Below are 15,963 nucleotides of genomic sequence, written 5' to 3'. Positions count from 1 at the left end.
ACAAAAGCTGCTTCAGCATGCTGAACGCCCAAACACGAGATGCAGCGATTGTGCCCATCAGCAGGGACCAGGGAACGACCGCACCCAGTAACGCACAGACGAAATGACATACTGTCAGGGTTCGTCTGTAAAGCTCTTTTAGAAGGGGAATGTCAGCTCACTCGTGCTGAAGCACACAGGAAGTGACGCGATGTGCTCAGGTACACCACTCCCTGAACACACCGAGGAACTGGCCCAAATCGCAACACACAAACACACTTTTAGTAGTGTTGCTGTTAGAACAGCAGTTGAGAGCTTACAGCTCGGCTCCCCGGAACTCGCGACCTCGCTGGAGTGTCTTTTCACCAACACAGACAGCTCGCTATTAATCCTCTTCTGAGGCAGTTTTAGTTGAAGAAAAAGAGTCTTCTGAAGCAGGACACCAGTGTATGGCTCCGAGGCGAAAGACAGAGTGCGATTGCATCTGCTTCCTATTTATATACATCTGTCGGAGGCGGTGCGCATTATGCAAATATCGCACGCCAATTCCATTGGCTTGTTTTAGTTCACACGAAGCTGATAGGGCTCTCTAAGCGATATCCCAATTCGTCGGTCACTACTGACGTACGTCGAACGTGACCGACTGAAAGGGAACTGGTGTTTGTGAGAATGTTTCTTGCTCACATCCTAAACTTGAATAACTTTCAAACTTTATTTTGTTATTTTCTCTTATCTTAAACAGGGTATAAATAAATTACTACTTAGTTTGTCTTCAGCTCATCATTTATTTGAAAGTATTCAGGGCAAAATAAATTCAAGGGATGAAATCAAACTATATTAAAAAAATAATATTAATCTCTTTTCAAAGTAATGAAAGTTTATGCTGCGACAGTACATACTGATAATATAATTAATAGCTAGTGGTTTTAAGCTAACCCTAATTGCTGAAATACTCTTTTTCAGTCTCTTCCTAAGGAGTCAGCTATGGATTCGTGTCACCACCAGTGCAGAGATTGCTCAATATTGGCAGCAGGTGCGTGTGAGTGCATCTGCACCCACTGTGAGGTGAAGACTTTCGGACAATGGCCTGGTGTCAAGAAGGGTAGCAAAGAAGCCACTTCTGTCTAAGAACAACATCAATGACAGAATGAAATTCTACAGGAAGTACAAGGTTTGGACAGCAGAAGACAGGTGTAAAGTTATTTTCTCTGAAGAATCCCTCTTCCAACTGTTTGGGACATCTGGAAAATCGATTGTCCGGAGAAGAAAAGGTGAATACTACCATGAGTCCCGTGTCGTGCCAACAGTCAAGCATCCTGAGGCCATCCATGTATAGGGTTGCTTTTTTTGAGTGGGCTCTCTCACAATTCTGTCCAAAGACTCTGCCATGAATTAAGAATGGCATCAAAACATCATGCAAGAGCAATTTCTCCCAACAATCCAGGAGCAATATGGTGATGATCCATACATTTTCCAGCATGATGGAGCACAATGTTACAAGGCAAGAGTGATAATGAAGTGGCTCGGAGATCATGGACCCTTTTCACAGACTGTGCTGATGTGTTTCAACATTGCAAATCTCATACCACATCTAGTAAAGTTTTTCCTATTTCCACTTTTGAAAAATGTAAAATACATTTTCATACATTGCCAATATTTATGGCCACGGCTGGTCATAAATCAAGGTCAAGGTAGGTCAGGGCTCTGAGTTCAGGCCCACTGAAGTGCCCTGGAATGCAAAGCATTATACAGTGTGTTAACTGTCAGGTTGGTGGAAGGGAAGGAGCTAGGACTCAATAATGCAGGAAAGGAAGGGCTTTATTAATAATAAAAATAAAACAAAACAAGACAACAAAAACTACCCCGTGGGGGAAAAACAGACTTGACAAATAGGACTCGACTTGACTTGGCTTGGCTTGGCTTGACTAGGTCTTGACTAGGTCTTGACTTGACTTAACTAAACTAGACTTGACTTGACTTGACTTGACGACACACAAGGAGAAATACGACATTCAGTGACAACGAACCAGCACAGGACTGCAAACACAAGGAGAATAAATAGGAGAGCAAATAAGGCAGGTAACGAGGGAGGACAGGTGGGGCAAATCAGCCAATAATCAGGTAACAAGGTGGGCGGGGTCAAGACAATAGACATGAGAGCACATGGCACAAAGAAACACATGACAAGCCATGTGCTCACACCAAACAAAACAAAGACACAAGCACATGGCCAATGAAGACAAATCACAAGCCATGTGTTCACACAAAACGAGACAACATGAGAGCACGCAGCCCGTGAAACACAGACTGCGTGCTACACAACACAAGACAAAAACACAACATGAAAGCATGCGGCAGGTGGAAAAAAACGCGTACTACACAAAACATGAGACAAGAGCGCACGGCAAGTGAAAGTACACACAAACCGTGCGCTCACAATAAAGACAGGACTGGGAGTGCGAGTGTCCGAATCCCCACAAGAAACCGAAACCAAACTAGACACGAGTGCCAGGATCCGAACGCCACGCCCCCAACATGAAACAAGGCACGCAGACAAGAGAGCGCACAGCCCCGAGAACACTCGAGACTGTACGTTCACACAATAACATGACAAGAACGGGAGTGTCAGAGCTCTGTCACAAAACCAAGAAATAAACTAGACAGAAGTGACAGAACCCTGACAGTTAACGTAATTTTCACTGAAACAGGAACCCAGGGCGGGACATGTCTGTTATGAAGGGAGACTCAGGCAGGGGATCCAAATGCAGTGTTTTATTAAATGTAAGCGTGGTCGTACAGGCAGGGTAAATCAGGAGCAAACAGGTGCTGCAGAGGGTAGGCAGAGTCATAATCCAGGTACAGGCAGAGGTCGGGACTGGCAGATATCACTCACAGGTCGGTATACAAAGCAAGGGTCAGGACAGGCAGCAACGGGTCAATAAACAGGGAACAGGCAGGAACGGTAACAGCAAACAGGCAGACAGTAAACACAGGGGAACGCTCAGAATTGCAACAACAGTTAACAAGACTTCGCGATTAGATGGTGTGAGTGAGAGTCCTTTTATAGTCCAGGTAACAAGCTGCAGCTGGGTGTGGTGATTAGTGAGAAGTGTGTGCATGGCTGTATGTGGCAACAGGTGATTGGTGTGGAGTGAACATGTGACTGACAGGGAGAATTGTGGGAAGTGTAGTCCGGGGAGTGACAGGAGCAGACAGTGATCGTTACATAACGCCCCCCTTCCGGAAGGCGTGTCCTCGCGACGTAAAAGGCACGAATAGGGAGGGAGGGTGGGTGCATTGGAGCTATAGCGGGACCATGGTCTCCAATGCAGGCTCCAGGGTAGCCACGGTGGATCAGGCACCCCGGGTAACCATGGCAGGTCAGGTGCTACGGACAGCCAGTGCAGGTCAGGAGTGCCATAACTCCACGGCGGGTCAGGTGGCTCGGGCAACCACAGCAGGTCAGGTGGTTTGGGCAACCACGGCAGGTCAGGTGGTTCGGGAAACCACGGCAGGTCAGGCGGTTTGGGTAGCCACGGTAGGTCAGGTGGTGCTGGCAGGGCAAGGAATTCAGGTGGCGCCGGCAGAGCAAGGCACTTAGGCGGCGCTGGTAGGGCAAGGAATTCAGGTGGCGCCGGTAGGGCAAGGAGCCTGGGTGGCGCAGGCAGAGTCAGTAGTTTGGGCGGAGTAAAAGAGGCCTGTGGAGTGGTCTCCAGGTCCACAGCGGCCTCCTGAAGGACGTCTGCGTCTTGAGGAGAGGCCGTCTTCTTCCTCCTCCTCCTCCTCTGAGAGTGAGGCGATGGTTCACCAGCTGGAGCGGTCTCTGGAGCGGACTCTGTGGCTGGAACGCCCCCTATAACCTTCAGCACCGCAGGGGCGGCCATCTTGCCCGTGGGCACTGGCAAAGCAGCCATTTTGTCCATCGTGTCCAGAGCGCTTGAGTCCATAGCAACCGGCAAACTTGAGAGCGTTGAAACAGACGAACTTGAGAGCGACGCGTCCGACGGCCTTGGGTGCGAAGCGTCCACCGGGCTTGAGAGCAAAGCGGCCGGCTGGCTTGAGAGCGAAGCGTCCGGCAGGCTTGAGAGCGAAGCGTCCGGCTGGCTTGAGAGCAAAGCGTCCGGCTGGCTTGAGAGCAAAGCGTCCGGCTGGCTTGAGAGCGAAGCGGTCACCGGGCTTGAGAGCGAAGCGGCCGGCAGAGGCTTGGGAATGCCAGCCGCTCGTGCTGAAGTCAGCGGAGGATCAGCCACACTGGAATGTAATCCTCTCCGCTTTCTGACTGATCCAGAGGCGTGACGTTGTTCTTGGAGATCTATGGTGACGTGACTTGACTCTGGAAAATCTGGGAAGACGTGACTTGGTGTTGTTGTGACCGCCATCTTGTGAAAGTTCTTTGGCGCGGTGGCCATTACGTGATTCGGCGAAGTGTCGCGTTTCTCCGCGACCCCCACCGTAAACGAAGAGCCAACAGTCAGTAACGCATAATCCAAAAAACAAGTAAGTGAGGAACGTGGTCCCTCTTGTCTCAGTTTATTCTGAAGGGGTTGATTTATGCCATCGCAAAAAAAGTCTATAAGAGCACAGTCAGGCCAGTCTGCATAATGGGCAATATCCAGAAACTTCTGAATGTGGTCCTCCAGGGAACTATTACCTTGATGAAGCTGGATGAGACATATAGCTGGGTCCATGCTGAGGCTGGAAACGCTTGTGGAAGCTGCTGGATCGTAGATGGCGAAGTCTTCTGTTATGAAGGGAGACTCAGGCAGGGGATCCAAATGCAGCATTTTATTAAATGTAAGCGTGGTCGTACAGGCAGGGTAAATCAGGAGCAAACAGGTACAGCAGAGGGTAGGCAGAGTCGTAATCCAGGTACTGGCAGAGGTCGGGACTAGCAGATATCACTCACAGGTTGGTATACAAAGCAGGGGTCAGGACAGGCAGCAACGGGTCAATAAACAGGGAACAGGCAGGAACGGTAACAGGGAACAGGCAGGAACGGTAACAGGGAACAGGCAGGAACGGTAACAGGGAACAGGCAGACAGTAAACACAGGGGAACGCTCAGAATTGCAACAACAGTTAACAAGACTTCGCGATTAGATGGTGTGAGTGAGAGTGCTTTTATAATCCAGGTAACAAGCTGCAGCTGGGTGTGGTGATTAGTGAGGAGTGTGTGCATGGCTGTATGTGGTGACAGGTGATTGGTGTGGAGTGAACATGTGACTGACAGGGAGAATTGTGGGAAGTGTAGTCTGGGGAGTGACCGGAGCAGACAGTGATCGTTACAATGTCAAACAGCTCCTTCCCTTTTTTAAAACAGCCAATAGCATTTCCTTTATATCAAAGCTCGTTGACCAGAGCCGTTGAGCTCAGTAAAGCCTTGGTTTCCTCCTAATCTCTAACCGTTTCTCCTCCTAATTTCCTCTATATTGCTTTAAAATATAGCATTCTGTGCAGAATTCAAATGGGTCCGATAAGTTTTCTGGTATGCACGCCTTGTGCATATGATCCGATCTGTGCTGTTGTGTCTCTAGACCAGTGCAGACTGTGTAGGTGTGACACTAATGTGAAACAAGACTTCATTCACCCCAGTGGAAAGTGTTTATACTGGCTGAATCATTCCCTATCCCCTATAGAGCACTATGAGTCATTCACCATGTAGAAAATAGTAAATGTGTGAACAAGTGACCGATTTTAACCACAGCTTCAGCATCCATTTATAATATAGGGGCGGGATGCTTTAGATTCTAGAGAGCATTTGATTGGACAGAAAATCAGATGAGAAGCTGAAGTGCAGGCATTAAAATTGTTGATCCATATTGGCGGAAATGAGAGACTTTAAGTTTTGAATGCTTATATCTACTAAATGTGAATTGTGTCATTGTTTTGGAGCACACAAGATAACTGTAAGGCTAACATATTAATACTAAAAGCCCCCCAAAAAAACTCAATTTTGATTTCAAGGGGACTTTAAGCATGCTGGGCTGTTTATCATTGTGATTTGCCAGTATCTGAGGGCAATTTCACCTTTCATTTAAATTTGCATTCATGACTATTAACAATGCTAAAATAACTTTTATTGTTGTTGTTTTGTTTCATAATCCATGTTGAAGTAAGAATGGCCTTACAGGCATCTTTTTGGAATGCAGAAATAGGCAGAAAGGCAAAGCACTGCGGATCAAAGTGTGTTTATTCAGAATTTATTCAGAGACTGTAGGTGGCGTGAGGTCAAGCCCTACATGCCTTCATACAATCTACTCTAGTAGAGCTGATAAGAAAATGCAGTCTTGCTACATTTCTGTTATGTAATAATCATTAATGACTAAGGGAATTCAGAACATCCTAAATGAACGAGGCAATTAAATTGAAAGCCCTAAAGGATGATTAATAATAGACCAGGAGTGTCAAACTCAGTTTCTAGAGGGCCACAGTGCTATAGAGTGTAGTTCCAACCCCGCTCAAACAGATCTGGATCAGGTGCATTTAATTCAGCTTGAAGCTAATCTCTGCAGGGCTGTGGACCCTTACATGAACTGTTTGACAACTCTGTAATAAACACACTGATCTTAAAACCAGGATAATCAGATTCGAAATCCAAACAATGATGTTACACCTCTTACAAAAAAGTATTATTCTATAACATGGTACTGTATTGAATGACTATAGGCAACTTTATCATGGTGTTTACGTTTGCATTACTTAGACCAAACTGAGTGACAGCTCTGAATATTCAGTCCTTATTATGCATAATGTTAGTAATAAACTAAATTAACAAATTACAGGAAAAATTAAGACACAATAAAGGCCATCGTTTATGTAGCCTAATATCTGAGTAACACCAAAGATGTGTTCAGACGCCTCATTGTCTATTAATGCTCTTGACTCTTAAATGCATTACTCTGACCGTACCAGTATCATCTGTGATAAAGGGTCACTCACCGAGCAGCAGCAGCCGATATCTATTATCATAATCCAGCCTCTGCTCTTCTAATTCTCGGTCGATGTTCTCGCTGATCTTTTTCGCTTTTTTCACTGCGGCCTTCTCCGCTTTCACTTTGTCTAAGTTTGTGTGTTTAGTGGGTCTTTGTTTGTGGAGAAGAGCCACGCTATACCGGCTGTGCCCCGCGCTGTGCCCGTTCTGAATGAGCACATCGTCCGCGAGTCCACACCTGTTCACCAGCGTGTGGGAATTCCCATGGCAGAACAGAGAGTGCGATGATACCTCGTCACATTCCTTGCGTGTGTCCCCGCCAGCGCTCAAGGATACGCGACAATCCTGCATCTGATCCACGTTATTATCGTCACAGAGCTGCCGTTTAAGACTGTAACACATGCCCATCCTCACAGCCCCGTGTCCAGTTAAAGACCACCAGCAGATGATGTGGTGTGTTTGCCCATATTCTAGAGTGTCGGGTATAGAGCGATTTTTTTTTATTGTAGTGTTATCTGGACGCGCCCGGTATCGGTGTTGTCATTCATCTGAACGTTGCGTATTTTCAGATCAGCTGATTGTCATAGCACCCGCCCTAGCACAAAAGTATATCGCAGAATCATCACAGTTCCGTCGCGCCCTACCAAACACAAAAAGTTATTGCAACGTATACGTTTTATTATTATTATTATTGTATAATTGCTAAGAACATACAAAACCAATACAAAGGGATAAGTACAACTGAGAAATCAATTACAGTTTACAAAATCAGGAAACTAACAAAAAAATAAAAAAAATAATATACAGCGAGACGGGGCTTTGCTGGATGTAAGGTGAGTGTCTAGGATTGAAGTACAAAAAACGAACAAGTAGGGCTTAGCACCCTCAAATGTAGCCTACATTTGTATAAGTTTATCAAAAAATACTGGTCCTTGATCTTTATCAAAATTGTAATGACCAAATAAAACATCGTTGTATAACAAAGAAAAACTATGTGATGAAAATGTATCTTCCAGAACAAAATTGTGCGCCTTCCCAGAAGAAAATGTGTGCCTTCCCAGAAGAGATGAGAAACTTTAGTTCACTTTAAATTGCTTAACCCCAAGCTTTACTCACTCTCAAGCCATCCTAGTTGTATCAATTGGAGATATTAATAAATATCCTGACACATCCAAGCTTTACAATGGCAATGAACGAGACCAACGAGTATGAAGCTCAAAAAAGTTAATCCTTCCATTATTAATGTACACCACATGGCTCCGGGATTAATAAAGGCCTTCTGAAGCAAAGCGATGCGTTTGTGTAAGAAAATAGGTAACACTTTAGAATACTGATCCTTCATTAATGAATAACTACACAGTAACAAATGAGTTGGCCTAATGCATTATTAACACTCGAGTAGCCTAACTATACTATTAACTAAGAAACTCTGATTAATGAATTAGTAAGTAATAGTGCTCAGTTGAAGGTGGTCGTTCACTATTAGCTAATCAGTAAGTACTATTTTTTTCATAGGCCTATCTACTAAGATCTACTACATACAGGTTCATAATTAACATAAATGATGCATAGTGTATAATTAATTCTAAAGTAAAGATCATAGTAACAGTGGTGGAGCCAGGATTTTTTCATAGGGGTGGCCAGGCAGGGGCCAGCAACCAGTCTGGGGTGGCACAGAAATCTTTATTATTTCAACATAAAAATGAGTCTGACTATAATGTACTGGACTGTGCCTACAACACAACTGAATACAGTTAATTTGTACTTAATTGTAATTGGAATAGTGAATTAGATCATGGAATGCTGAGTGAATTTGACTTTTTTTCCCTTTTTTTTAATCATTCCTCACTTGCAGGCATATTAATGAAGGGGCTCACACTATAGCTGAATTTCAACTTGTTCAGTCAGTTCTGGTTCTCAAAACCCCCAATAGCATGTTCTCCATTGCATCTTCATGGATGAGACATGCAGATAATTGTAGTTCAAAGATTATTAAACCTTCATTGAATGTTATTCATAATCAATGAACTACAACAATGCTGAGTTTGTCTGTTTGAAAAACTAACCAAAAAAAAATAAACACTAAATGTTTAACTTTCTATATTTTCAAAATAAATGATTGCAACAGTTCTATCATACCTAAATTAAACTCAGTACAAAGAAAAAAAAAAAAGTGTTCTCTTCTGAATTTCCATTTGCTGATGCGGAAGCAGAAGTCAACAGCACATTAATGCCAGAATTTAAAATGAATTATTTTAAGCATTTAAATGCTATACATTTTTGTTTGTACTTTATAAATTAACGCAAAATTAGCATCTTCTAGTACAAATGCAGATTTCTCCCATTTATTTATGCATAAAAAAATTACATATCAGTTTGTGCTTTATATTGTGATCTCACATAGCAGAATATTTATGTGACGCAAAAAAAAAAAAAAAAAAAAAAAATATATATATATATATATATATATATATATTAGGGCTATCAAAATAACAAAATTAACGCAGATTAATCAAGTCCGTATTGACCTTTGAATAGGGATGGGTATCGTTAAGCTTTTAACGGTATTACTACTCTTACCGATACTCCTTATCGATCCGGTGCTTTAACGGTATTCTTATCTGTACTTTTTGTTGTGTTTTTAATGAAAACAAGAAACAAATTGAAAACAGAATTAACATTGCTTTATTTTTTTTAAATGTAAAATACATAAAATAATTATTTGTAGTAAAAGAAACAGTCATGTTTGAACAAATAACTCTTATACACAAAACAAATGAACATAAAACAAATTAAATGAACAATATTTTCCTGTAAAAGAACATACAGTGGCATAGAGAGGCTGCGAAAGGACAAACAATTTTTAACCATTCTTCTGGAGAAAGATGAACAGATTTGCCTTTTCTGGCAGAAGACGGGACCTCTCCTGGCTTAATGTGTTTCCAGCTGTTGAAAACACCCTCTCACTAGGGGTGGAAGAGGCTTGAGCACAGAGGTAGCTTGTTGCAATTTTTGTGAGAAGGGGCAGAATATTTCTCTTCTCCCACCACCACATCACAGGATCTTCAGCCATAGGAATGGGAGGCAGGCTTTTGTAGAGCTCAACCTCCAGGTCAATACACTCGCTGAGGGTGAGGGCCAAGGTATCCTGTTGGATTGTCAACCTCAATTCCCTGTCCTCCTCTGAGAATAGCTCCTCCAAGGCACTCCTGGTTTTGTACAATGGAAGAACTGTCTCCTCCATTTCCTCACCTTCTCCTTCAGATTCCTCCTCCTTTTGCTGGTGTTCTATGTCTGTCTGTTCCACTCCTGTTGTTGGTCCTGTTACGTTGTCAACAACTTTCTTCCTCAATCTGTCCCATGTTGCATCACTGACTGACCTCCCTTTAAATCTGGGGTCCAGTGCTGTGGCTTCATGCAGGAAGGCCTGAATGTCATCATTCTGATATCGCTGGGAGAGGTTCTCCCAGACCTTCTCTTTTATAGATGCTACAAAAATTGTATCCTCATCCTTCACAGTAAAATGCTCTTCCAGTTTTTGAAGAATGGGTAAGATCTGTCCACAATATTAGAAATGGTTAGTGAGAAATGTGCAAGATAACGTTTATTTAACAATAATAAATAAGAAATACATTTAATTTCTCCAGTACCGATAGCAGAACCGATAGCGTCAGAGCTTATTGATACTACGGTCTTTCATAATTAAGCACAGGGGCCAGTTTAATACTGGGTTTCGGTACCCATACCCAGGGCCGTCGCAAGGGGGGTGCGAGGCCCTGTGCGAAGTTGACTTGCGAGGCCCTCGCTGCAATTGATTTGCGTGCATGTGTGCGGGTATTGCTATAGTAACGAATCCAACTTTCGCGCATCTGTAAAAAAGTGGTTTGACCTATTTCAGATGCTGCAATTAGAATTTAAAATGGAGTGAGTAAAACTCTGTATACAATCTTGACGTGTGTGGTAGTAGGCTATTGTGCGATCTAGCCTATATGGCATAATGATAACAACAACAACAACAACAACAACAATAATTAAAAGCGATCTTAGGGAATAATAACTAGCCTAAATAAGAATGGTAAAATAAGATCTAGGTCTAATTGTAGTTATGGGGTAATCATTTAAAAATATTTTATTTTAAAATGTGCAAACATTCACTCTTATTCATCCAATAGTGAAAACGCAAACGTTTCGTCACATTAATTTATGATTTACATGAATCATTATGGCATAATTTAAATTTAAAACGGCGAAATTTCATAGAAAGTTGAGTAGTTTGCATCACTAGATTAGATAGTCTATCACTAGATAGTCTAAAACAGCCTATTAAATCGTTATCAGTTGATACATTTCTACTGTTTAATCGTGTCTACCAGCACATCGCTCACCCTTGTATGCCGGATTATATATTTTAGTCACCACGGCCACTTGTTGAATTTATGCCTCACCTTGAACTTCATCTTGTTGCAACCCGGTGGCCTGGTTAGCCTCAGTGATGTAGGTTGTGTTGCTTGTAGTCGCAGTATTAGCTAGGGCTGTGACGGTAGGCATGACAACCGCGCCACCGCGGTCGTGGAGCGTCACCGGCGGTAGTGTGACGTCATATATAATACATATTTATATATCTCAGAGATCGCGTTAACTGAAAATTTTCCGTCTTTGATGGAATTTTTTTAGCAGTGACGGAAAAAAATCTGCAGTCCGTCCGTCATTTTGACAGATTATGTAGTTTGTATGTAAGATTGTAATTCCCACCCCTGTCCAGTAGGTGGTGAGCGCGCTCCAGTGTGGCAGCAGAGCGCGAGTTCAGTCTCCAGAATTAAATGAAAACGATGCGCTTGATGGATTACAATACACACAGACGAGCACCCAGTTTAAGTAAACTGTATAATAATAAAGTAACTTATGCTTACTTACATAATTAAGTTTTGTTATTTTTCTTGCTAAGTTAATGGTCAACGAATGGCTTTTCTGAGGTATAATGGTACGTGACATTGTTTGCAACACTGATTGAACTGACGTTCGGTAAACTACTGCAGGGACGTGCACAGGGGGGTTGCTCAGGATGCCCGGGCAACTGCCCATATGCCCTTCTCGACTCACGTTGCCCTTCCGAGGTGGAAATTTTTTTTTAAAAAAAATCGTACAATGGATGCATAATTTCACGTAGGCCTAGATTTAAAAAAAATAAATAAATAAAAAAATCGCAAAGCCTCATTCACTTCCATATTCGGGCACCCGTACGAAAGAAAGTCAGTAGGGGAAGGGCAAACTCTGTTTACGTGGCTGCAGCGCTGCACGCGACCGGCACCTGAGCTGAGCCTGCATGAGCGGCACTAGAAGGAGATTGTCGCAGTTGTCGGGTGAGACGACTTAACGTTGTCGGAAAGGTGAGTAAGGTTATAATCGTTAACGAAAACGAATGAAAAAACGAAAACTAGGTGGGAAAAAACATCATCGTTAACTGAAATAAAAATAAAACTAGGCATTACAAAAAAACGATAACTAACCAAAACTGTAATGTGTGTTTGGCAAAACTAACTAAAATAAAATAAAATTATAGACTAAATGTCCTTAGTTTTCCTCTTTGTCAATGTTTTTCATAGAGCAAACGTTCAGCTTCATTTCATTTCCCTGCATCTCTCACTCACGCGTCTCTCTCACATACTCGCGCACGCACAGCCCCTCCCCTCCGTGCACACCGCGCCTCCATGAGAACGAGTGTTGGAAGCAAGTTCGCGAAAGGTTGGTATCTCGTGAAAACCTTTACACAATCACACATTAAAAAGTGGTATAAAAATATTTTTTATTCTGAATACACTGGCGTAGGAACCGGGGGGGACGGGGGGACTTGTCCCCCTCAATATTGGAAAATGCTGCATGTGTCCCACCCAAAAATTAGCCTATACACCGCAGGAACAAAAACTGTACATTTTGAACTTTTATTTTGAATACGCGACGAAGAAGATATTCGGTTTTGTCAGTCAAACCCAGAGTGATTTCATTCATGTTTGAATAATCACCATTCGCCAATCACCAGCTTCATATTCTTCACTTTTCACCTATAGTCGGACTCGGAGCATCTGATTGGTAGAGAGAAGTCAACATTACACTACGAACATTCAAATACGTTATTGGTGCGCACCAGCTTTGAACGACTCGACTTTGTATGAGGTAAATTAGTCTCAGTCAAGCGGTTTAAATTAACAAGCTTTTTAAAACTGAATTATGGATACGAGGCATGACATTAAATCAACAGTGGAATTTTGTATGGCACGTATGTTATGCTTTGCGAGAGGAGGTTAACGTTACGTTAGGTAGATAGCCATATAGCGGGCAATCGATTTCTCTGTGTTAACCTTAGCAAAAGTAAAACGTTCTGTCATCTCTTTTCAGCATAATGCCACCACAGAAAAAAATAAAACCAAAGGAAATAACGTTGCTGAAGTTTTTTTACAAAGAGTAAGGTTAGTGTAAATAGTTATAATACAACACATTTTACACAAGGACAGGGCGACATCATAACCTTCATTTCATCAAATATTTGCCTTGTAAAGTGCCCCTTTCCTTTCTGCCCGCAATTGCAGGGGGGCTTGTACACTTTTATGTTTCCCAACTTCAATATTTGTGTAATAATAAATAGATAAATTAAACAGATGAACAGATGATTTTGTTTATTTATTTTGCTGTTATTTCATATATGTCGTACCACGTGACGTCACCATACTGTATGTTACTATTATGGTGGCGAGATGGACGTTGATTCATAATGGCCAAAATGTCCCCCCCAATGTCAAAGTGGTTCCTACGCCCCTGTCTGAATATAATTTTGTCAGTGTGTTAATGTCGACCCGAGAAGCGATTGCTACTTTAGAAAGTTAACTAGAAGCAAGTTTGAGGTAAAATGCACTTGGGTTGTCGATGTCAAAACATTATTTAAGCTGTGATTCCAGTTAGGAATAATTGACGATGGGCCGTTGAATTATTAGAAAAATATTGCACACCTGAGGTGGTGATTCGGTCACAACTCGAAGCGGAGTCAATTCTCAGTCCTTCATATAGCCCTTAATTTTTTTTTAAGGGGGGGGGGTGCCCTTTTTTTAGGTCAGAGCAACTGCCCCTCAAAATTCCTGTGCACGTCCCTGAACTACTGTATCTTTCAACATATTTTTTTTATTTTCATTTATGTTTATTTCGTTCTGTACAGCAGTAAAGAGGAAAGGATGATCGCATTCACTCACAATCCGTGACAAGAGTTCAAGATGAAAACTGAAAGTGACGCAGCTAGTCTTTGATCAACTTTCTTTTCATAGTAGGCTATAAATGCATAGCCTACGCCTATTTGCTTATCATGTAAGTTTTCCCTTTCCCCCACCACCGCGACATCTTTCTTTTTAATTCGTTTCCGTTTCTCGCCACCCTGACTCGTGTTTACGAAATCGGTCGCGCTCTCGTGCAGCACCCGACATTTTTTCCTCACAGAGTGAGCAGCTCATAGTGGTGCGAGCATGCAGAACGTAATATCGAAATTTGACAATTAATAATTATTTGCAGATTTCTTTTCATGTGGCCTTGATTATACATAATTGCGAGACAGAGGAATTTTATTTATTATCGATGTTTGGTGGAAAACTAATAAAAAAATAGACAAACTACATAAAATGCAGGCCAGGAGCGAGGCCCTGTGCGGTCGCACACTTGGCACAGCCCTTGCGACGGTACTGCCCATACCTACCTTTGAACCTGGAGTCGTTCTCGTGCGCGCGAGCTCTTTAGTAAGTAAGCAGCGTCTTTGTACTCTCTCTACCTCACACATAATAATCTAAATCAACTGACATAGACCGAATCCATGTTTCACGAGGCGCATTCGGAGAATGTTTTTCCTGAATAACCGTTGGGTGTGGAGCAACAGAGAGCAACAGATCCGGCCCCTTCTCGAGAAGCAGGCCGAGCTACGCGAGCGGCAGACAGCGCTGGAAACTTCCCGTGCAGACGCTCACCGCTCCTCGGTAAGTTTACAGCGCGATATTAACACTCCTGCTTCCTCTACGCCGTGTGTTTCTCTACACAGGGCCCGAGCTCCCAGAACGCGTTCATCCCAGCCCTCGTTCACTCCGGCGCCGTCTCACCAGGGACCTTGGGTGCTTCAGCAGCGGAAGACGCGAGCCAGGCCATATTATAAATGAAGTGATCACAGATAATAGTCTTGATTTAATTTGCCTTACTGAAACATGGCTTAAACCAATTGATTATTTCGGTCTTAATGAATCTTGTCCACCTGGCTACTGTTATAAAAATAAATGCCGTCTGATTGGACGTGGCGGTGGTGTTGCAACAATCTATAGAGGTAATCTTAATGTTACACAGAGAACAAACTATAGGTTTAATTCATTTGAAATTCTTATGCTAAATATTACACTCTCAGATATAAGTAAAAAGTCGCTATCTCTTGCTTTGGCTACCGTTTATAAACCTCCAGGGCCTTATGTTGATTTCCTAAAAGAGTTTTCAGACTTTCTCTCAGACCTATTGGTCAACGTCGATAAAGCGCTGATTGTTGGAGATTTTAACATTCATGTTGACAACAAGTCAAGACAAGTCAAATTTATTTATATAGCGCTTTTTACAATTGGTAATTGTTTCAAAGCAGCTTTACATATTAGAAGCACAGAAAAAAGAGAAGTGGTTAAAAATAAGCTGTACAAGCAAGCGTGGTAATATGTAACATACAAGATGGTGCTACATTAAGCCAATGTCGGCTGACCCCCAGTGGTGGAAAAAAAACCCTAGGAGAAAAACCCAGCGTGCTAACACTGGGAAAAAAGTCTTAGGAGGGAAAAAACCCCTTGGAAGAGATTAAAAATAGATTATATATAAATATATGTAAGCGGATACAGAGATTTAAAAATCTGAATTATAGATGCAGCCAGAACTGGATCTGTAGGCCATTGTCTCCTGGGCTACGTTGTAGTCAGGTCCAGACACAGGTTCTCCATCTGATCTGGGTACGGCCAGCACCCGGCAAACCTCAGGATAAGCAGAGAGACTGATATTAGC

General features: G+C 42.6%; 1 protein-coding gene across 2 annotated transcripts in view; it reads right to left on the bottom strand.

Annotated features, from left to right (window-relative positions):
* Positions 1 to 7,438, bottom strand: part of gnal (guanine nucleotide binding protein (G protein), alpha activating activity polypeptide, olfactory type) — a 213,864-nt gene extending 206,426 nt beyond the window's left edge. For both annotated transcript variants that reach the window (XM_067377813.1, XM_067377814.1), the window contains exon 1: positions 6,918 to 7,438. In XM_067377813.1, coding sequence (XP_067233914.1) covers positions 6,918 to 7,317 — 400 coding nt within the window. In that variant the 5' untranslated portion in view covers positions 7,318 to 7,438. The remainder of the gene's footprint in view (positions 1 to 6,917) is intronic.
* Between the last annotated feature and the right edge of the window lie 8,525 nt (positions 7,439 to 15,963).

Source organism: Chanodichthys erythropterus, chromosome 23 (assembly GCF_024489055.1).
Source record: "Chanodichthys erythropterus isolate Z2021 chromosome 23, ASM2448905v1, whole genome shotgun sequence".
Lineage (NCBI taxonomy): Eukaryota > Metazoa > Chordata > Actinopteri > Cypriniformes > Xenocyprididae > Chanodichthys > Chanodichthys erythropterus.
The sequence above is the reverse complement of the archived record's forward strand: the minus strand, read 5'-3'. Positions and strand labels throughout refer to the sequence as shown.